Source organism: Eptatretus burgeri, chromosome 17, assembly GCF_056783735.1.
Source record: "Eptatretus burgeri isolate ZD-2024b chromosome 17, Ebu_testis_v1, whole genome shotgun sequence".
NCBI lineage: Eukaryota > Metazoa > Chordata > Myxini > Myxiniformes > Myxinidae > Eptatretus > Eptatretus burgeri.
Window position 1 is genome coordinate 3,329,637 of NC_140977.1, and position 22,817 is coordinate 3,352,453.

At 42.4% G+C, this 22,817-nt stretch overlaps 1 protein-coding gene and 1 long non-coding RNA gene across 11 annotated transcripts in view; one reads left to right on the forward strand and one right to left on the reverse strand.

The window, feature by feature from the left end:
* LOC147009123 (uncharacterized) overlaps positions 1-10,389 on the forward strand; it is a 66,603-nt gene extending 56,214 nt beyond the window's left edge. Inside the window, exon 6 of one of the 3 annotated variants that reach the window (XR_015052997.1) lies at positions 9,994-10,389. This is a non-coding gene — a long non-coding RNA (uncharacterized LOC147009123). The remainder of the gene's footprint in view (positions 1-9,993) is intronic. The other 2 variants (XR_015052995.1, XR_015052996.1) reach the window with 2 other exon arrangements.
* LOC147009122 (regulating synaptic membrane exocytosis protein 2-like) overlaps positions 1-22,817 on the reverse strand; it is a 111,993-nt gene that overhangs the window by 57,140 nt on the left and 32,036 nt on the right. For 5 of the 8 annotated variants that reach the window (XM_085862684.1, XM_085862683.1, XM_085862689.1 and 2 more), the window contains 5 exons: positions 10,773-11,366; positions 9,935-10,083; positions 7,967-8,083; positions 6,535-6,634; positions 4,530-4,653 (listed from right to left, as the gene is read on the reverse strand). In XM_085862684.1, the coding sequence (XP_085718810.1) occupies positions 4,530-4,653; positions 6,535-6,634; positions 7,967-8,083; positions 9,935-10,083; positions 10,773-11,366 (1,084 nt within the window). Of the gene's footprint in view, positions 1-4,529; positions 4,654-6,534; positions 6,635-7,966; positions 8,084-9,934; positions 10,084-10,415; positions 10,496-10,772; positions 11,367-22,817 lie in introns of those variants that run through there. The other 3 variants (XM_085862688.1, XM_085862685.1, XM_085862691.1) reach the window with 3 other exon arrangements.

Consider the following 22,817-nt stretch of genomic DNA (forward strand, 5'->3'; position numbering starts at 1 on the left):
TTTTGTCCCGATCAACCTTGGGAGCTCAGAGGAGTAGGCAGCTATTACCAAGCGGCTTGTAGAGCACTCACCAAGTGCCTTAAGCACTCAAGCAAGCACTCCAACGAGACGGATTATAAGGAATGGCTGGCTTGGCAGGAGATCAGCGATGTATCCCGCGAAGATCAAGCATTCGATGACGAGCGCTTTATCGTAATTATTTTTGTTGCTCTCGATGAAGTTACACGTGAGGCGCATTCCTTCATCTTCTCTTCACTCAATATAATTCTCCGAACAGTAGAAAAAAGTTAAGATGGAAGGGATCACAGCTCTTGCTTGCTCAAAGTACATGCATAAATATGCTTAGTTATAAGAATTGGTAATTACTTTAAATTTTCAGATTTCACTCCAGATTTGGGACCGTTATTTAGTCCACCAGCTACGATCGTCAAATCTGAAGACCGATTTTGATTACACACTTTAATTAGTCCGTGAGAGGTCATCATGCAAAATGGCCAAGGCTTTTTGAGTCGGCTGAAATAAAATGGCGGATCAAGACCCCTGCGAGATGAACGCGGGCTGACCAAGGGTATGTCTGCTTTTTGTTTTAATTTAATAAGCCCTTTATTAGCTTAAAAATGGGTGTTTAACTTTACCCAAATACCCAATTTTCATTCATGCACTCCCTTGGAGTTCCCTTAGTATGCATGCAAAGTTTCGGTCCACTAGGTTTTATGGTTTGGAGTTATGAAGGAGACGCACTGACACACAGACATTTATTATTATGGATTGCAGTGTCCGTCTCATACAATGACCGTAAAAGGTTATTAGATCAAACAATCCTCAGTTTATGAAATGTGAAGTTTCTCTTTGAGGAGTCAAAAGAAAAGACATCAAGATATTTTGCGGATGTTTAGCGTCGGGCGAAGATCGATGGATTTCGAGAGAAATGCTCATCATGGAATGAGCTTACAGCAGAGGCACTGTAGAAATCCATCAATGGGAAATCCGTCCGTCCATTGGATGCATATTCCCAAATTTTGAAAGAGCAGGAGTTAGGGACATTGAAGGAAGGCTCTTGCTCAAATGCTCATGTAAGAGGGAAATCCAGACCAGTAGGTAAGACAGGTTGGATGTGCGACAAGGACAAGTTGATTATATTTTGGTCAACATCCGAATCCAGATACCGCACTCAAATATTTTAAGTGATTCTTCACCATTGAGAGATAGGGTCAAAAACGATTAAAAAAAAAACTGGCCTGTTTACCCCCATCCACGGTTTTCACATTTTGATGCCACCTGAGCTTATTTCATGATGTTTTCAAATCAAACTTAATATATATATATAGAGTCTTCATAAACTACTACAAAGTGATAAAGTTTTAAAATGAAGATAAAATGTGAATAACTTCGATTAACAGAAAAAAAAAAAAATCAGATGATTCTCAGCTGTAAAGTATTCAAACCCTTCACCTAATTAACCCTAAATCACTTCAGGAGCAAATTATTTGTTTGAAAGGTTACAAAATAAGTACAATATGTTTCACCTGTATGTAATCAGTGGTTTAACTTAAAAATTAAGCTCCTCCACTTATCTAAGGAGTTTTAAGGTGAAACTCACTTGGTCAACCAACAAGGCAGGCAGTGGTGTGGGTGCAGCGGGAGTAGGAAGTGGTAAGAGTGCATGTAGTAGTGTAGGTGAAATGGAAGCAGGTAGAGGTGAGAGTGCAGCAAGTGAAGGCAGAGGTGAGGCTGCAGCAGGAGCAGGCAGTGGTGGAGGTGCAGCAATATAAATTGGTATGAGGTTTGCGAGACAGTTTTTGTGAGTGATGAGATTATTAAACTTGTTGATTGTTCATTCTGCAGGAAGGATTGCAGGCATAGAGTTCTGTGCAGTTTTGAAGGAGCAGGAGTTAGGGACATCGAAGGAAGGGTAAACGATATTGTATCAGGTCATGGCACGAAGAAGTTGGTTGTGGTACACCTTGGTGTGAATGATGGAGGGAAAGTTTACTCAGAGGTTTTGAAAAATAGATACAGGATTTTGGTTGGGTAAGCAGCTGAAAGCAAAGGGTTGTGAGGTCATGTTTTCTGGGATTCTCCCAAGATTAGGAAAGGATAAAGAAATTATGAGCAGAGAAATAGACGTCAACCAATGGCTGGAAGAATGATGTAGGGAGGAATCATTTAGGGGACAAAGGGAGTGTTTCCAGAATGATGGCCGTATGTTAAATAGAAAGGGGGCAGCAAGGTTTGCAGTGGGAATTGAGGAAGGAATTGAGGATTTTTTCAGTCAGTGGAGGGTGGGAAAGGTATTAAGGAAGGAACAGATGTAGTAATTATGATAAGTAATGCCAGGCAGGAAAATAGAATTTCAGGAAGGGAAAAGTTAAACTTATTGTATACCAATGCCAGAAGTTTAAAAAAATAAGATGGAAGAGCTTGAATCCAAAGTGGATAGTGAGGAGTACGGTATAGTTACAGTGAGTGAGACACGGTTTAAGGAGGAGAGTAACTGGAGGACAGGATTAGAAGGCTACAAGGTGTATCGGTGTGATAGGAAGGAGGGAATAGGAGGAGGAGGAGGAGCAATCTGGGTAAAGGACAGCATTGCATCAAGAGAGAGGGGTGACATTAAGGAAGGAATAAATGTTGAGGATTCTGTATGGGTAGAGATTAGAGATTGTAAAAACAGTAAGATACTGGTAGGATGCTTTTATAGGGCACTGGGTGTAGGAAGAGGAGGAAGGAGGAGTACATGAATAATTCAGAAGGGCATGTGGTAAGGGAAGAGTACTGATTATGGGGGATTTTTAACTTGCCAGGGATAGATTGGGTCCAGGATCAGGGAAAGGGAAGAGCGGATGAGGATTTCCTAGTTTTATTCCAAGATTGCTTTTTAACCAAGTTTGCAGATAAGCCCACGAGGGGGAGTGCAGTGTTAGACCTCTTTTTAAGTAACGATCCCAATATGGTGGAGGAGGTGGAGGTCAGGGAGCATTTAGGAGCAAATGACCATAACACTGTGTGTGCAAAGATTCTGTTAAGGATTAGAGTTCAGGATAGCAGGGTAAGGCTTCTAGATTTCAGGAACGAAAACTTTGAGGGTATGAGGAGAGAACTGGGTGATGTCGATTGGGAGAAACTAACAACCGGACAATCAGAGAAATGGGAAACCTTCAAGGAGAAAATGTGTCGAGTGCACAGTCAGTACATTCCAATGAGGTGTAAAACTAGAAGTAGAAATAGACCAGGGTGGTTGAGCAGTGAGATAAGGAATGCCATTAAGGAGAAGCAAAGGGTATTTATTAGGTTTAAAATAACAGGACTGGAGTTGGATTTATATCACTATCGTAGTAAACAGAGACAAGTCAAGAAAATAACTCGTCAAGCCAAAAGAGAGTATGAGAAGGACATGGCTAAGAATATTAAACATAATAACAAGGCTTTCTTTGAGTATATCAAGGGAAAATAACAGGTTAGGACCAGTGTGGGCCCATTGAGGAACAGCACCTGGAGAGTGGTTAGTGAGGAAGGTGAGATGGCAGGCTTATTAAACAGGTATTTTGCTTCAACTTTTACACAAGAACAGTCAGGAGAATTATTATCAATAGATGAGGGTATCTATCGAGGAGGTGAGGGAGGGTTTTTACAGAAGATCCAGGTTGGAGTGGTGGAAATAAAGGAACCGCTCGGTAATCTAAGAGTAGACAAGGCTCCGGGTCCAGATAATATACACCTGAGAGTATTGATGGAGGTGGCTGAGCAGGTAAGCGAGATGTTATCGGATATTTTCAATAATTCACCGGAGTCAGGACAGGTACCGGAGGATTGGAGAGTAGCAAATGTACCACCATTATTTAATAAAGGATCCAGAGAAGAATTGGGAAACTATAAACCTGTTAGTTTGACTTCAGTTGTGGGGAAGGTGTTGGAGACATTAATTAAGGGCCGGATGAGGAACCATTAAAATAAATACAAACTGATGAAAGGTAGTCAGCATGGGTTTACCAAAGGTGGTTCCTGTTTAACAAATCTTTTAGAGTTCTATGAAGCAGTGTCTGATTGGGTGGATGAGGGAAAGGCAGTGGACATAGTATATCTAGACTTTATGAAGGCATTTGATAAGGTACCACATCAGAGGTTGTTAACCAAGGTGAGGGTTTGTGAAGAAGCTGGTCAGGTGGTTAATTGGATTGAAAATTGGCTTTGCGGTAGGAAGCAAAGAGTGGCTGTGAGTGGGAGGATGTCTTGCTGGGAGGAGGGAAGTAGTGGGGTACCTCTCACACATCCACACTCTATATATAGAGTACATCTCACACATCCACACTCCATATAGGGTACATCTCACACATCCACACTCTATATAGGGTATGTTTCACACATCCACAGTCCATGTAGGGTCTCGAATAAAAAACTCTTTGGATTGATTATTTAAAATCCAAACAATTCCATTGAAACCTTGAAACAAAGATTGGCTCGAAAATGTAACGTACATTCAGGGTTCTGATTGCTATCGTGTGAATGGTCAATAAATTGGGTTGCCTTACCCAACTGGACGGGAGACCAATAGCTCGACTTGGGATTCCGATTTTGACCGAAGTATGACATCGTACACCTCCTGGAAGGAAGCACCTCGTAAAGAATGTTGATTCCACTCCAACACCTCATCACCTGCAGCAAAATTATGTTGTAGGGTAATATTGTCAAGCAGGCCATGGCATCATGTCCTGCTGCCTGAAAATGGTGCAACAACCATCGGATAGGAATCTAGACCTGAACTCGACGTGTTCACACATCGGAACATCATAATCATCATCTTGTGTGCAGCCTGTGGCTGCTGGTTTGCATCAGTTCTGGGAGCATAGCTGTGCCGCTGATGCAGTGCCCCCCCTGCTGTTTTCAGCATGAATTAGTCATTTGTTCAGGGTGCCAGCGAATACTCACCTACTCTTCGCGAAGGATACCACGTCATCTTTAACATCCACCGACTTATGTCGTCAGTCGAGACACCCATTTAACGTGTATCCCCAGGATGGCAAAGGGAGGAGGAGGAAGAGATTGGGACCATACTCTGTGCAGAGCGTTGGTGCTGCCTGAGCAGTCTCCTTGGCTATTGGGTACAATCCTGGATCGGTCGCCACTTCGACACAGTATACCAGCATGCTGGTACTCATTTTGCTGACCTCGGAAGGATGACGGGTCGAGTTAACCCCACCTGGTATTAATTCAACAGCAAAGGGAACACCATAATAAAATTGTATGGTGTCCAGGTGCTTGTTCAGATGATGCATATCTCATAAAAATGAGGTAATATCCAGTTTCTTACAGGAACAGACAGAAGTTTTAATAAGTTAGCATTTTAAAGGGGAACCCAAACGCAATATTTTTTTCTCTGAAAATTATTGAAAAACATCAATCGCAGTCTAATTTGAAGGGAATTTTTTTTGAATTATTTGAAAAAAATTTTTTTATGGTTGTCCTTCCTTTGTAGTCCCAATGTTCTTACCTTTATCGTCCTGAACATTCTTACTCTGGAGCCGTAAAGCAGAACATGTACCAGGCCATTGTCATGATGAATATCTCAGAATGTACTCTCTACGATAAAGAATGAAGAACTCATCTTGCTGGCGAAGGCTAGCGTCGATCTGCGTCGGCCTCATCGAGATAGTTGCTAATCGCCGTGGGATATAGAATACATTTATCAATAAAGAGCACCTCCATTCAAGTCATTCTCCAAACGTTCGGTCTGCTTTGGGATGTGAAACACAATAAATAATAAGATTAATGAGATAATTCATAGAACACCTTACCTCGTGCAGTGTTCAAGTAGGTAATTCAATTGAAATATAATAAAGATTGTAAAGGTCGTATTAAAAAAACAAAAATTCCGGAAGCTTACCACCATTGACACAGTGGCTATTACATCACCTTATTTAAAACGTTACATTTGTTATTCGTTCCTGTTTGTGTCCTTTATGATATCCTTAAAAACAGTAGGTTTCCTGTTTGGAATGATTTTCAATTTTGTTTGACTGCCAGGCAGGCAGGCAGAGTAAAATCTTTTTTTTAATCTCACTCCTTTCTGCGCATGTGCGATTGGGACAAATTCAGAGTCAATGTCCTCGAAACTACAGGTTCGTTTTCCGATTAGTGTTCAAAATATAACATTCGATTGAAATGAAGTTGTTCCTCGATCATAAACTGACGTTTGCAGATGGAAGGACAGCCAGCCAGAAATGAACCAATTGCTTTACTCCGCTTTTCGCTTCGCATCCGCAGAGTAACAAAGATAGATTTTGTGCAATCCAGGTAAATATCCATCAAGGGGAATTCTCAACAGAATGTCCTTTTGTCTTAACGAGAGTCGACTGCATTGTCGTCCTATCGGTCGTTTATCCTCATAACTGATACTCTCTCAACCCTCAATATAAACAATTTCCATCTCCCTTCACTCCACCTCTGGCAAACCTGTTAATAATAAAATAATAAGAATAATAACAACAATAACAACAAGCATTTTATAGGTATCACGAACAGTGACACCTTGCTCACCAGCCCGCAGGTGGCCCACGACATCGGCGATGCTCCCCTTTTTCACCTTGGTGATGTAAGCGCAAGGAACACCTGCCTCAGACATCTTCCCTCCAACGACCTGTTCAGGACAGACGTTCACATGAGAAACCTCTGGCTTTATCACATTACGCTCGGTCCATCAAATGTCGTCCCATGGACCATCTGCCTACAGACTCCGCTCTTACAAAGAAGATATGTAGGCCTTCATGTTGCAATACAAGTATAACTTGCTTACCTAATCCACGTCTCACTAGTGGACTTTATTGACCTTTGGTTTGAACATGTGTGTGTGGCTGCTCTAGAATCAAACTGATCAAAACAAATGGGGTGATGCCACGTCACATGCACAAAGTGGAGTTCTCCACAGCAAGAAAAGTGATGTCCAAAATAATCTAGGATAAAATCCATTGTTAATCGAAATAATTATTTATTAAATTTATAAAAACCAGGCAATTCACCAAGAGAACTAAACAGATGTGGGAGCAGAAATCGAGGGGAAGTTAAAGAACTACACCTGAAATAAAAGGAAAAGAAAAATTAAAGATTTTAATAATGTTGAGGTTTTTTTTTCATCCAATTGTTTAAAAGTAATTTGCATTTTTTTTTTCCCAATGAAATCACTCGTATCACTGACTGTTATCAACATGTTGCATGCATCAGAAAGGAGAGAAAACTAAAACTCCATTCTTGAAGTCAATAAGACTAAATCCGAGGCAGAACTCTCAAATTGGCTAATAGGTACAAGTTTGGCATGTCTGACCACAGGTTTCGACACAACCTCCTCTTCCATCTTCTGTAAGCCTTACAACACCACCTCTTTATCTCTTTGCTTTTCCTTTCCATTCCCACTCATCCCATAATCCCCTCACCTTCTTTCAATTTCGCCTATCATTGTCCTCACCTTCTCCTTTTTTACATTTTCAAATACTAATAACACTCAATTTTCTCTGTAAAAAGTTGTACATACCTCCTCTTGTCTCCTTTATCCCTCCTCCAGATGCCGCCATCCTTTGATTAATAATCATGAAAGGTTAGCACCAATTACTGGTCTCCAGAGAGAAAGCACAACCTTGTTGGCTCTTTGCCCTGACTACAGTTATAAAACGGTGCCAAGCTGTTTCTCTCACGACTCTGACCTTTACGTCGCCTTTATAAAACTCAGGAAAATCAAAAGCTCAATGCAGTCAGTAATGGTGAGATTAAGACACGACAGAGAACGTATTGCTGACTGACACTGACCATATAGATAGACTGAGAGAGTAAGGATGCATAAAAAACTATGTTAAAGTCATATTACTGAAGTCATATGGTCAAAAATGACATCCTTTTAAATTATGATTTACATTGGGATGATGAAGTAAAAGACACTTACAAGCATACAAGCCATGATGTTGATAGCATGTTATCTCACCTTGAGGCCAAGGAGTGCAGTCGAACCTTGAGTGGATCCATGCTCCCTCAAGCGTTTCTTCAGCGTGATATGACCAATCAGTCGCTCGCCTTCTCTTGAGGGCTGCCAAGCAACCGGCTGATGGCATGAAGAACCAATTAGCAGCCTCTATGTACATCATACACTCTTCAACATCTGTCAAGCTACATATTTCTCTGTCTCATTATGGTGAATAAAAACAATCTGTTGAGACAAGATGAAGATACAGGGGTTTGGGGCAGGATGCATAAATGAAAGGCATGCTGGGTAAACTGTGTCACAAATTGTAGAAGTTCTGAAATGCTTCCTTCAAACAGTGTTCCTTGGAAGTGTCGACAATATGAATTTTCAATGTGATATTTTGTATGTTACAACAAAGGTTTGCATGGTGATGAAAGCATAGATGGATAAAAGCTTCATTGTTGGAGCATGCATAAACAAATGATGTGAGAGCATGCATGTCACCAGCAGATAGCAGGCCTTCAGCAGATGTATCAAAATGACCATGATGCAGAGTAGAGATAAAACTTTTTAAAGGAGTAGCAATGTAGGGATAAAACTTTTTGAAAGAGTGGAGATAAAACTTTTTATCAGGAATAGATATAAAACTTTTATAGAGTGGAGGTAAGCTTTTATAAGGAGTAGAGATAAAACCTTTATGAAGAATAGAAATGTTTTCATAAAGAGTGGAGATAAAACTTTTATAAAGAGTGGAGATAAAACTTTTTTCAAGAGTAGAGATAAAACTTTTATAAAGAGTAGAGATAAAACTTTTATAAAGAGTTGCGGTAAAATTTTATAAGGAATAGAGATAAAACCTTTAAATGATGTTGAGATAAAACCTTTATGAAGAATAGTAATAAGCTTTTATTAAGAGTAGCGATAAAACTTTTATAACTCGTGGAAATAAAACTTTTATAAAGAGTCGAGATAAAACTTTTAGAATTGGTAGAGATAAAACTTTTATGAAGAGTTGAGGTAAACTTTTATAAGGAATAGAGAAAAAATCTTTAAATGAAGTTGAAATAAAACCTTTACAAAGAGTAGAGATAAAACTTTAATAATTAGGAGATATAAAACTTTTATGAAGAGTTGAGGTAAACTTTTATAAGGAACAGAGATAAAACTTTTGTGAGGAGTAGAGATAAACTTTTACCAGGAGTAGGGACAAAAAGCAAAAGGAGGAAAGTTAAACCTTAAGGCGAGATAAAACTTTTAAAAGGAGGAGAGGTAGAACTTTAAGAGCAGAAATGGCATTACAAATAGAGACAGCATTTTTAAAAGATAAAATTTTTAACAAAGAGGAAAGAGAAAAAATTTTAGTGAAAGAAGGATTCGCAAAAAAAATTCTTTCTTTTCCAGGTAGTGGACTTAAAAACTTTTAAGAGTGTTCGAAAAAAAAATACTTCACAAAGTTTAAAATTAATTTTTTTAGTAGTAAAAAACTTATATAGAGAATAAAAACTTTTAAAGGGGGGTAGAATGAAATCATTAAGAAGGTGAAGAATTAATCTTTTACAATGGTTTGCATTAATTTTTCAAAACCCTGATAGCATTTAATTTCCATGAATGCAGTAAGAGAAGCAAACAATAAAATTAACAAATAAAGTAATTTCGTAAAACTGCCGAAAGCATATTCAAGGTATTTTGTATGTTGATGTTTGGTGAATGGAAGACAAGTTAAAAAACTAGAAAAAGGCCAATAGTGTATAAACATAGTTTGCTAGATCAAACACAGATTAGACTTCAACATCTGGCATCTCCCACTTTCCCATCTTACAGACTTTTTTGGCTGGCTCAAGAATATGGGAAGAAGGGAAAACTTGATGATGACGCAAAGTGGGAATATTATCAGACGGGCATGAATAGAGGAGATTGGAATAGATAAATAATATATATTTTTTAATACAATGATTTGTGCTCCCTTGATACAAGAGATCAACAGGCTACCTTGTCACTATGACTAGCTTGCTCTTCACTCAGTGTGCTACTGCTTGTCTCTACACCAGAGTCTTTGGGTGCTGGCTCGGCCAAGGTGAGAGGATGATCCGGGGAGGCCTCTACATGATTAGAAGCCATCGCTTCCCTCTGCCAGAGGCCTGAAAGCAAGGATAAAAACACGAGGGGAAAACGGCAAAACACAAACAATGAAGCAAAAGATGAGATGCAATGCATGCAGGTGGAAGCCAGCACCGAGGAGCCCAGGTGGAAAATAAGATGTATTTCTTGTGGAGCCTGAGATCTCATTTTGTTCTTATCAACAGCCCAATGCACTGCCTGTTGTATTTTGGTTCCTAATGAAATATGGAAAGACAAATATAACTTTTAAAGGCAACGTTTCTCTGTGAAGTATTCTTATTTATTTCCACCTGAGGACCGGTGAGGGGCTCAAGGAGGCAGGCCATTTTGGGCATTTTCCCAGGAACCTCACCGAAAATGGGCTCATCTCGCTGGAGCCCCAGGGGGTCTGCATGTGACGGGAAGGGTCCTGGTTCCCTGGGAGTGCGGCCGCTAGGCCACAAGCACAGTTAGATGTTACCCCAGATGTTGACACTCACCTCAACACAATTTTTCTTTCTATATTCTTATTTAACCTAACATTAGCATCACCACCCAAACTCTATAGCTGTTCATCGTTCATGATAACACCCTCTTACCACTTGCACCTATACTTCCCATTCTCTTCACCTAATCCTCCCTCAAATCACACCCATACCATGGTTCCTAGCTTACTGTCAGCCGAACATCAAAACTCTCATTCAGCAGTTCAACATCCCCTTGAGCTCACCTTTTTCACTGATGCTCTCGCTTTCCATCTCCACCTCCTCACAGCTTGTAAATTCAGGTGTTGATGCTATCTCTTCATCAGAGCTGCTCACGAGCGCTCGCCGCTTCCTCCCACCACCCGCAATCTTTGCTTTGATTTTGTGTGGCTTTGGAGGTGGAGGGCGAACTGATTCAGATTGATCTGAACTCAAAGAATCATTTCGGAGCATGGTCTCCAGTTTCTCCCGCTTTCCTTTCTTGCCGAGCTCCCCTGCTGGCTCAAGTCGCTGGAGAGACAAGGAAGCACCAGGAGCACTTATGGTTGGAGTATTTGGGCCCACACCGGCAGAAGGTCCAGGAGATTGTGTGTAACGAGGGCGGCGCATGCTGACACATGGTATATCACCCCCTTCTGCACCGGGCAGTGCGACATCGCTGTGACGCCTGTCCCACCGGGAATTTGTTCCTCCAGTTCGGGTACCCGATGTCCCTCGATCGCCGAGACCTCTCCCGAGTTCAGACTCACTTCGATGTATCTGGCTAGGGCCTGTAGGCCCTGTAACTCCATCGTCAAAATCCAATACCTCCTCAGAATCCTGCTGAAACTCAGTAGACACTGCAAGTGAAAAGAAGAAATGAGAAAATCTGTAAGAAATAATGATTCACTCATTAAAACTTTAAATAATCTGCCACTTTGCTCTAACATCTCCCGCTTGTTATTAGGCAGGTTGACATAAGTTGGAGACGCAGTATTTACAGTACTGTACTCCACAACATCAGTAAATCTGATGGATCTACGAGCTCACTATCCCTCAGAGAAGATCCTAAGCTCATGAAGGTATCCATCAAGACCTGCATTGAAAAAAAAGAAAAACTCTGAAAAACCTCAACCAATAAATAGGATTCCAAAAGGGAAAAAAAATTGTGGGAAAGTAAAAACGTGCAACGGTTGCAAAATCATATAACTGTTCCACAATGGACAAGGTCACAACTTGTCGACAAACAATGCACAGGGTATTCAACGTTAGGGGATCCCTTCACAAACTTTTATTTATGGTCAGGAACAAAACATTCCAACTACAATGTATGGAGATCAAGGAATGATCTAAATATTATGTACAAGATTGGAAAGTGGGTGGAAATAGGGGTGGAGGGGTGGGGATGGGGGGTGAGAATAGATTTACAATAAATATTATTTGAAAAAACATGGAGAGAGTATCAAATAGAGTGAAAAGAAAGTGTATGAGGAGTCAATAAGGAAGTTGGGAGGTGATTGGAGTTCGGCAGGGGAAAGGAGAGTTTCATGGAATCTCCTAAGAGGAGGGAGGGGAGGGGTGGAGGGATACAAAAACTCTACCAAAGGTGGTCACCATCTGTTTTTTTTAACATCATTTGAAATCGATAGAAGGCTTCATGTATGGTAGAAACATAATTTGATGTCGCTGGTAATCATTTTACTGATCTCAGAAGGATGACAGGCTGAATCAACTCACCTGGTCTTAATTCAACAGCATGACAGGGACTTGAACTCATGACCCTTGGATTTTAAGCCAGCCACCTTATCCATTATGCCAACATGAAACTTTTAAACGAGGTTATGATGCAATGTTTCAGGATGACAAAATAACAAAAATCCCTTGGTGGGGATTCATTGTTTAACATGGATTTCACATACCCGAATTAAATACCCCAATCTTAAGATGTCAGTCCGACTGGGCATCCTCGTAAAGTGATTTTCTCATCAGGACGTGTCATGTAAGCCACGGTGCTCAATGGAAATACATGTAGAAACCTCCTGGAGGAAACCTCACCGAATAATCGCTGGACATCATTCCACATCCCGTGAAATAGATTCCACATCATACATTGTACCCGAGGTATTCCAATGGTGTTGTGTGCAAATCAGGGCTTGTGATGGGTTGTATAACAATTGCTGGGAAATCATTCATGAAAACTTCACCAAATAGAATTGCACTTGGTAGAGCACACACCTCTGCCAGGCTGAACAGTTTACGTTTTGTATCCCACCGATGGGCAGGATTTGGATTCGGACCGAAACCAAAATCTAAATCGGCTTGTTCTTGTCACCTAAACAACTCATCGACCTCGTTTTGTCATAACTCGTCCACAACTTTGTGAAATATCATGTTATACATCGTTTTTGGCCCCATCTTTCGATGGGGAAGAATCACTTTTTTTAAAAAAAGAAAAAAAAAGAAACAATCCTGGTATCCACATGTGGATTCCGATCTTCACCAAAATCGAGCAAATTCGCCCACTAACTTTCGTCTGAATGTGTTCACAAAATTTTGACATATCCTGCTCACAGAAAACAGACAGAGAGGGGTGAAAACATAACCTCCGTCTACCTTTGGCGGCAGAGGTAAAAAGACATTTTGAACATGGCTTGCACACCGTTGCTCAACAATCGTAAAAATCCATCACATCGTCAGACATCACATTCCCTGGGAATATCATTTGGTTGTTATCACGTATCCCTTAGAAGAAACGTTGGGTTGTCCGTAATATTTTGAGCTTGTAGCATGCAGAGCCAAGTGAGGAATCTTAACAAAACCATCCAATCGAGAGAATATCGTGTCCCTTGAACGACGAAGCGCACGGGCGAGCACGGCGATATGCATTGCGATGAGCCACATCGGATTCCATTCCTTCACAAACACACTTATACGTTAACAACCAATTCGAGTTACATTCTGATAATTTATTATGCACATGGCATGACCCGTTTGAATTCCAGAATGGCAGGATGTTTCAGACTAGAAGCTGCGGATAAACCTGATATCACATTTCTCTCCCTTCAAAGCTAGCGTTACGAGCAAATTTAGATGACCTGTACTTTGGATCGCCGAACCTCGGTAGAAATCTTTAAAATATTGACTGCAAACTATTTCAAGTGTAAATAGATTATTTTTTTTTTTTTGTGCGGTTCATCCATCTGACCATGAATGACGAACAGCCATTAAAGCTTCAGTTATTCCGGTTTTTTTTTTTTTTCCTACAGGAACATCCCACGGCAGTTCATGGTGTACGATTAATAATACCTTCATGAGTCTAAGATGTAATTTCTAATAATGTCTTCACTTTGACTTGAGAAGCTGAGGGAGCTGCAGGGCAGGGGGGGGGGCTGTGGTGAGTGGTGAGTGGTGAGGACGAACTACTTGGTAAAATGAACGCATCGAGGAATTTGTTTTGTTTTCCATGAAAAAGATTTCAATAATGAATGACATCCGAGATTAGTTTGTGATAAATACGTTTAATTTGAACCGAGTTCAGAATATTTTCTCCACAAGATGGAGTTTCATGGAAGAGTAATGTGACGGAGTGCACAAACTGATCCTGGATTCCACAGCACGAGGTTTGATATTGTGTGTAGAGTGGAGTTTGATTTACGGATTCTTTCTCCCGTTAATATTTCATGAGGCCGAGGGAAGTGGTTTTTTTTTTTCTGCAATTGCATTCTGCCAGATATTTCTTGATCACTTGGTAAACGACTCCAAGAGCTGTGTGTATATTGTTATCTTGCCAAAACGAAGTTTTTGCAAGATATGTTAGTCAGCTTGTATGTTTTTTTTTTTTGTGTTTTTTTTTTTTTTGTCTGTAATCACGTATAAAAAATTCTGCAGAGCACAGTTATTGGAAATTTTTGTAACTTCGCATATCAGAGGCCTATAGAGGTCCCTTTCAGCGCATAAAATTTTGAAGGTCAAGGTCAAAGGTCAAGGTCACTTTGTCGCAAATCAGGGGAGTCGACGAAACCCTTATTTTTTGAGTAATTTTGATCGGATCGTCTTCAAACTTCATGGGAATATAGTTCATGGTCTGGCACTCAGCTGATTAATTTTTGGTGGCGATTGGCCTTGACCTTCATGGTTAGCGCCAAAGGTCAAACATATTTGACCCCAAGGTCAAATTTTCAAGTTTTAGGAACCATATCGTGTAGTACCTCAAATTGAACACCTCGATGAGTGCTTTCTAGATATGTCAACCTTGAGACATTATGACGTCATTTGGTGACGTTATGAGGCAAACGCATATTTTTCATGGTTACTCTGTAGAACGATTCTCAACGGAATCTCTCGTAGGCAAATATTCCTCAAGGAGTCGCTCCTGGTGGATAGCAGCTCTGTTCACCTCAGTGTGACCTTAAAGAAGTCACACGTGGTCACCTTTTGGCAAGATACGGGTCACCCTAAGGGTGACATTAGTTTTTTTTTTATTTATTGATCATTTCGGAAAAGACTCGAAGAGCTGTGTGTATATGTTTTATTTTTTGATCCCTTGATAAAAGACCCCAAGAGCCGTGTGTATATTTTATATATTTTTTGATCACTTGGTAAGAGACTTCCACCTCTCTCTTCCCTCTCTCCCATCTCTCTCTCTCACCTCTCTCACTCTCTCTCCCACCTCTCTCTCACCTCTCTCTCACCTCTCTCACTCTCTCTCTCCCAACTCTCTCTCCCACCTCTCACCTCTCTCTCTCTCTCTCTCACTCTTCCACTTCTCTCTTCCCTCCCTCCCACCTCTCTCTCTCTCTCTCTCTCTCTCTCTCTCTCTCTCTCTCTCTCTCTCTCTCTCTCTCTCTCTCTCTCTCTCTCTCTCTCTCTCTCTCTCTCTCTCTCTCTCTCTCTCTCTCTCTCTCTCTCTCTCTCTCTCTCTCTCCCTTTTTCTGTTAATGTTCCCATCAGTGAAGCGATGGGTTATATTTGCTAGTCTATAATAATAAATGTCAGTGTGTGTGTGTGTGTGTGTGTGTGTGTGTGTGTGTGTGTGTATCCCCTCCATCACACCAAAACCATGAAACTGAGTAGCCTGAAACTTTGCATGCATTCTGTAGCGTGACCACCTGCTTTTACATGACCATGGATGGATGGATGGAGGGAAGGGATGGATGGAGAGAAGGGATGGATGAACCAAACCAATTCCGCCCCCACCACGGCTATTTCATCAGTCCCCTCCCTTCCTCTCTTCTCTCCCTCCTCCCTCCCACCTCTCTCTCCCTACCCTCCCTCCCACCTCTCTACCTTCCCTCCCTCGAAAGGGGGACACAGAATCGAAAATAAATAATTATGTGCAATATGAATAAAAACTATGGCACCACACAATCGGCTCAGTCACTGATGGGGAAAGGGACAAAAACCGGGGGACTCAGCTCTGGTGGTAGCGGAGACGAGCAGACGATGAGGGGACGATGAGGAAACGATGACCAGGACAATGAGGCGAGCAGACGATGAGGAGATGAAGCATTAGGCAGATAAAAGAATCAGGCACATGGTGAAGACAGGCACAGGCAAGCAGGCAATATGACCTCCTCAAGACTCTCCTCGCACTCTTTCTCTTCAGACCAACGCTGTTCTCCTCAGATGTCGATCGCCTCACAGACTCTCTAACTCTGTCGATGGTTCTCTCACTTCCAACCGCCCGATTAGGCTGCTCCCTCTCCTCGATCAGGCAATGCTCCGCCCCTCCAAGGTGATCCATAGCTCCGCCCCCTGGGAGATGACAAACGCTCCTCTCCTCGCTCTCGTGCCGAGTCTCCCAGCGCCCCACAGTCGAGGTTTTACACACAATTTCCTTAACCATGATCCCTAATTATTACCATGCACCACCCCCTGTACGGTGCACATACAAACAAGACAATTCTTAAGCTAACGTTTCCCTACTTAATACATCGCGATGAGCTAACTACTCGTACACGGACAATGCTACTCTAAACATTCCTGTCTGCTCTATGGGAATATGTAACCCCCTCTCCTCCCCCCCCCCCACAAATGTAACAATACTACGGGAACTCCAAGGGAATGCATGAATGAAAATTGTGTGATTGGGTTCATTTAAACACCCCTTTTGAAGATAATTAATGGCCTTATTTAATTATCCTCTATCAGGCGCATCCTTGGTCGCCTCGCTGCCCCACCTGGGGTCTTAATTCACCATTTGTTTTGGCCTGCTCAACAATGCCTTGACTTGGAACAGGCCACAACATTTGTTAATGAAAAAAACCCTCCAAATGTTTTTTCACTTTCCTCACTCATATCATTGAATGCCTCATCTTCATTTACTACGAAACGCTGGATACATTGTAATGCTTATAAACACCTGGACAAACCAGTGTTCACACCTTATTTAGTTTCCCACATGAGATAAGCTCCAGAATCTCTTAACCTGAGCTGAATTTCAAAATTTAAACTGTGTAATTGACCTCAGCAGCAATTCTGACTGCTAAAAAAAAAGTGTTCATTTGCACAATACAGACATTTTTGACACGCTGAGCGTACGTACGGATAGACGGACAGTCCGAAAACATGCCACCGGCGACTTCGTTAGCGGTGGCATGAAAAGAAAAACAGGCGTATCCTAGGTCAGCCCGTGTTCACCTCTCAGGGGTCTCAATCCGCCATTTTCTTTCAGCCTAATCAAAAATGCCTCGTCCTGGAACATGTCATGATGGTTTCCATACGATAGAGCTTCATACATCTTATCTTCGTACCGCCGTACCGCTGATCACTGATCTTCGTACCGCCGAATGTCTGTATACACCACTAATCGTTTGCCAAGCCAGCCGTTTCTTATCAACCGATGTTTGTAAGCCATGGCAATATAGTTGACAGCAGTGTGACTGACTGTTTTTTTATCACAGCGGTTGTGTTTTTGAAAATAAAATTATAAATTGACATCCAAGACTATGTTAAGGTGATAAAGTGAACAAATCACATCTATAAATGTTGTGTTCCATTGTCTTAGTTAAATCTGACAGTTTAAAATGTAACCCTCACCTTGGAGAGCTCCAGTTCCAGAGTAGGTACACAGGGTGACAACCATAATTCGAGTGACATCCCTCAAGGGAAGCCCATGTTATAATCTCTTTAAAAATGGTACATGCTGTTTCAAAGCGAAGGGTGGTATTGCTTTCCTGTTTGAGCATGCTGTTGTAATGTACCCCATTTCATTCAATCCTGTACCAATGCCGTCAGATGGGACCATACCCTCCCCCCTTTCTCCCTCAAGTCTCCCTTCCAGAGGCAGGTCCAGAACACCCCCTTCCCCTCCCTTCCTCCTCCTCCTCACTCCCACCACCCTACTCGCACCCCACCCTTCAGGAGTGTATAGCAATATGTGGTGAGCCATCACTCTCCCCCTTTCCTCGACCTCCCCCCCTCCTCACTCCCCCACCCTCCTCTCCCTCTCCATCCCTCTCTCCCTCTCCCCCTTCCTCGCTCCCCTCCTCTCTCTCTCTCTCTCTCTCTCTCTCTCTCTCTCTCTCTCTCTCTCTCTCTCTCTCTCTCTCTCTCTCTCTCTCTCTCTCTCTCTCTCTCTCTCTCTCACTCCCCTCTCTTGGTACTCCCATCAGCGACGCCTCTTTAAATATGTGCTTAATTCTGGTAGTCCAATTGATGCATGTTAGATCCCAGGCAACGCCAGCTAACTTTGTGGGAGGAGGGAGGGAAAGGGTGAAGATGTACTGGAAGTCTGGAGGGAGGGGTGGGGTGGTAGGCGGCAGGGGGAGGGGTGGTAGGCGGCAGGGGGAGGGGTGGGAGGAGGGATCCGGCATTGCTTGGAAATGCCAGGTGCTTTAATTGAATAAATCAATCAATAAAGGAAATATTCCTTGGGAGTGAGGCAGGAAAACTTTCCTAAAACGAATGCATGTTGAAAGATTTTCTGAAAACAAAGGAGTTGGCATGGAAGGAAACACCACCACTTTCAAGTGAGTGTTCGGTTAGGATGGATTAATTGGGGTAATAAAGATTGTGGGTCAGGATGGGGGATGACATGAGATGGTGGTGTACCACTTGCTTGAAGTACTGGACTCTGGAAGGAAGAGTAGGATTTACAGCCTCTGGAAGGCCATTCTCGAAATAGAATATCACCATTAAGTTTCAACATTCTCATTGGTTGTGATCTCCTTAGGCAGGGTCAACAGAGGTTGCAAGGTGGTGAACCTACCTCGGTGAAAGACTCAACGGTACAAAAATTAGACAATTCCTCTTTTGCCCAAAATGCTTAATTCTGTTATGTAGGTGTATATAAAATTACATGTGTAATATTGTTACATTTGTTGGGGGAGGGGGAGTGGTTAGATACCACCTTAGAGCAGATAGGAATGTATATGATATCATGATCCATGTACATGTAGTTAACCATCTCGATGTACAAGTAGGGAAACGTCAGCTTAAGAATTGTCTTGTTTGAATGTGCGCCATGCAGGGTGTGGTGTGTGGTAATAATTCATTAGGGATTATGGTTTGGAAATTGTGTGTAAAATCTCGATGTCAACCTCGACCAGGGGTGCCCGGGGGTGCCCGGAGACTCAGAAACAGAGAGGAAAGGGGGGCAGAGTTTGGATGGCCTCGAGAGCAAAAAGAGGAGCGGTTGTCACCTCCCAGGGGGTGGAGCTATGGATTGCCTCGGAGTGGCGGGGCCCCAGGAGAATAGGGAGTAGCTAGAGGGGCAGTTGAAAAAGTTTGAGGAGGAGACAGCTGAGAAAAATGTCAAGGTCTGGTCTGAGGAAAGCAGGGTGATTGGGCACGTGTGAGAGAGGTGCGTTAAGTTCGGAAGAGAATGAAAAAGCCCGAGGAGAACCGTCAACTACTGAAGCAACGATGACGAAGAGAGTTTTTGAGAAGGTCATTTTGCCTGCTCATCTCTACCTGCCTGTGTCCGTATTCGCCCTGTGCCTGTTTCCTTAGTCTCATCATAGTCCTGCCCATTGTGCTCATGGCCCCTCATCTCCTGCTCGTCCCCGCTGCGCCAGAGCTGAGTCACCCGGTTTCTGTTCCCTTTTCTCGTCTGTGACCGAGTCTGGAGTGAGGCGCCTTCGTTTCTTTATTCATTTATATTCTCATGATGTATAATTATTTATTAATTGCATCCTGTTTCTCCCAACCAGCCGTTGTCTCCTTGCGATTATATATTCACTGGTTCTTTTCATTGTTTGTGGTATGGGAAATAAACCCGTTGGTTATTTACCAGAGCTAAGCTTCTCGTGTCTCTCGTCACGATCCGTGCGTGCATCGTCTGCCATTCATTCAGAACGTCTCCTCGGGAGTTGAGCTGCTCGGGACATCGCGGGACTTTAACCTCCCACCGCAACGAGCTCGACGTTAGTGGAGCCGTCGACGCTACAATATGTTTGAATTGTGTTTTAAGTTAGCTTGCGATCTTGGTGCTTTTACATTTGTTTAACCTGATTTCTCTTGCTATTCAGATGTCAACCTTGTGTCCATCAGTGTTTTGACTGTCTTCACCAAGGATGTTCTGTGTTTTCATTCATAAACCAAAATGAATGAATGAACCTTAATGGATGGACCATTTTCAGGTGTTCCACATCGCAGCATCTTTCCTTCAAGGGCTCGTTTAAGGACGTTCACCAAATCTTGGGACAGCTTCCACCTGTCGCTCGTTTGCTGGAATATTTCCTCCCATCCCTTTCATTTTCTTTGCAAGGTTCTCCTTTCCCGCTCGAGTTGCTCCAACGATATGATTGGCATGAGATCAATTATCTTTAACATCCAGGTTCTTGTGGTGTACATTTTCAGGACGACCAGGTTCTTCAGGTTGCTCACATTACAGATCCTTGCCCTTCCTATTACATTTACACCAAAGCAATTGGGTACCGACACCCCAATTAAGAGTATCGCCCCTAATTATATATCGTCTTTCGATTTTATATTCCATATTTATTTCCTCATTTATATCTGGTTGTAATGGCGTGTTTGCAATGATCATTGGAGATGCAATGTTCAGGTCATATGTGAACATCATGTGTGCAATGTTCATGCATGAGTGTCATGTCATCATGTATTCATATGTGAATGTCATGTCATCGATGTTCATATGTGAGTGTCATGTTGTAATGTGTTCATATGTGAGTGTGTCATATGATCAATGTTCATATGCAAGTGTCATGTCATGTGTTCATATGTCATGTCATGTGATCGATGTTCATATGTGAGTGTCATGTTATGTCATTGTGCAATCAATGTTCATATGTGAGTGTCATGTTGTCATGTGTTCAATGGTCATATGTGTCATGCAATCATATGTTCATATGTCATGTCATGTGATCAATGTTCATATGTGTGTCATGTCGTGTGTTCAATGGTCATATGTGTCATGTCATGTGTTCATATGTGAGTGTCATGTCATGTGATCAATGTTCATATGTAAGTGTCATGTCATCATGTGTTCATATGTAAGTGTCATGTCATATGTTCATGTGTGCCATGTGATCAATGTTCATATGTGAGCGTCATGTCGTGTGTTCAATAGTCATATGTGTCTTGTCATCATGTGTTCATATGTGAGTGTCATGTCGTGTGATCGATGTTCATATGTGAGTGTCATGTCGTAATGTGTTCATATGTGAGTGTCGTATGATCAATGTTCATATGCAAGTGTCATGTCATCATGTGTTCATATGTAAGTGTCATGTCATCATGTGTTCTTATACGTCATGTCGTGTGATCGATGTTCATATGTGAGTGTCATGTCATGTGTTCATATGTGAGTCATATCATGTGTTCATATGTGAGTGTCATGTCGTATGATCGATGTTCATATGTAAGTGTTATGTCAGCATGTGTTCATATGTGAGTGTCATTTCATGTGATCAATGGTTATGTGTGTGTCATGTCATCATGTGTTCATATGTGAGTGCCATGTCATGCGATCAATGATATGTGAGTGTCATGTCATCATGTGTTCATATGTGAGTGTCATGTCGTGTGATCAATGTTCATATGCAAGTATCATGTTGTGTGTTCAATGGTCATATGTGTCATGTCATCATGTGTTCATATGTGAGTGTCATGTCGTGTGATCGATGTTCATATTGTTACGGTTGTGGAAATTCGCATTACACCATAAAGGGTCCTCAGGTGAGATATATCGGAAAGTTCATGTGTAGTTAGCCCAAACCCGTTGTATAGAGGGAATATGTGCGATTCATCCGGGCTGCGACGCTTTGAGTTAGCCATTTTTCTTTCACTATTGTTATTTTGGACCATTAAGCCGCCAACAACTCAAACACCACCACCTTTGCCTCTTTACCTCCACAACTCCATCCCGCAAACATCGCTTCACCGCCATTCCCAAACGACGCCCGCCAACCACCAAACCACCACAGCAAACCCCCCACCACCTTTGCCTTTCTCCTTCCACAACCATCGACCCCACACCACCAGTCAACACCAAACGTCATGCTGTCCAGGGCCCGTTCGGTAATTGATGCCGAACGCGTCGAGCCGCGGGTACGAATGCGTTCCTCTCAGGGAGAAAAACGCATCAGGAAGGGTTCACGTCCCTTTTTCTCTGTCCAATGGGCGAGCGTCGGGCGGTATGGCCCCGCCTCCAAGCGCGATGAATGTGGATTCTTCACGGGAGAGAATTCGGATCAAAAGAGGCTCACACCCCTTTTTGCCATGCCAATGGCTGAACAGAGGGTGGGGTGGCCCCGTCTCCAATCACGTTTTGATCCTAGTATTTGAATACAGGCTCCTCCTCCGGTCTATAAAGACGCGAACACAAGTCGACTCGCGCGGTTGCGGTTGCAGTTCGGGTCGAGTGAAGACGGAGGTCGTCATCGAGGTTGCAGTGTGGGGGTCGCTCGTCTCGTCGTTGGTGCCGTCTCGTCGCGGGATTCGAGCCAGCCAGCCATCCCCCTTGCTCGACCCTGAGCATCGACAATTCTCCCCCCCCATCCGCGTTGAGATAGTGCCGGTGGCCCCGTTCCTTCCCCACCCTAAGGCCAAAAAAAAAAAATGTTGCATTGGCGTAACGGGTCACTGAAAAATAGGGTAGGTTGGTCGGGATCTTTTTTTTTTTTTTTTTTTTTTTCCTAATAAATCCCAAAATCTCCCCCGGCTCGAGTACCACCCTTTTTGTCGGCGGGTTCTGTCCGAAACACTTCCGGGTTTTTGCGATCGCGATCGCAATCAACAAGATACTTGAAAACGATGGCAAAACAACAAAAATAGCAATAAAATAGGGTCGGCAAAATTTTTCGAGAGCAAAAAAACAAAAATAAAACGTAGGGTCGGCGGAATTT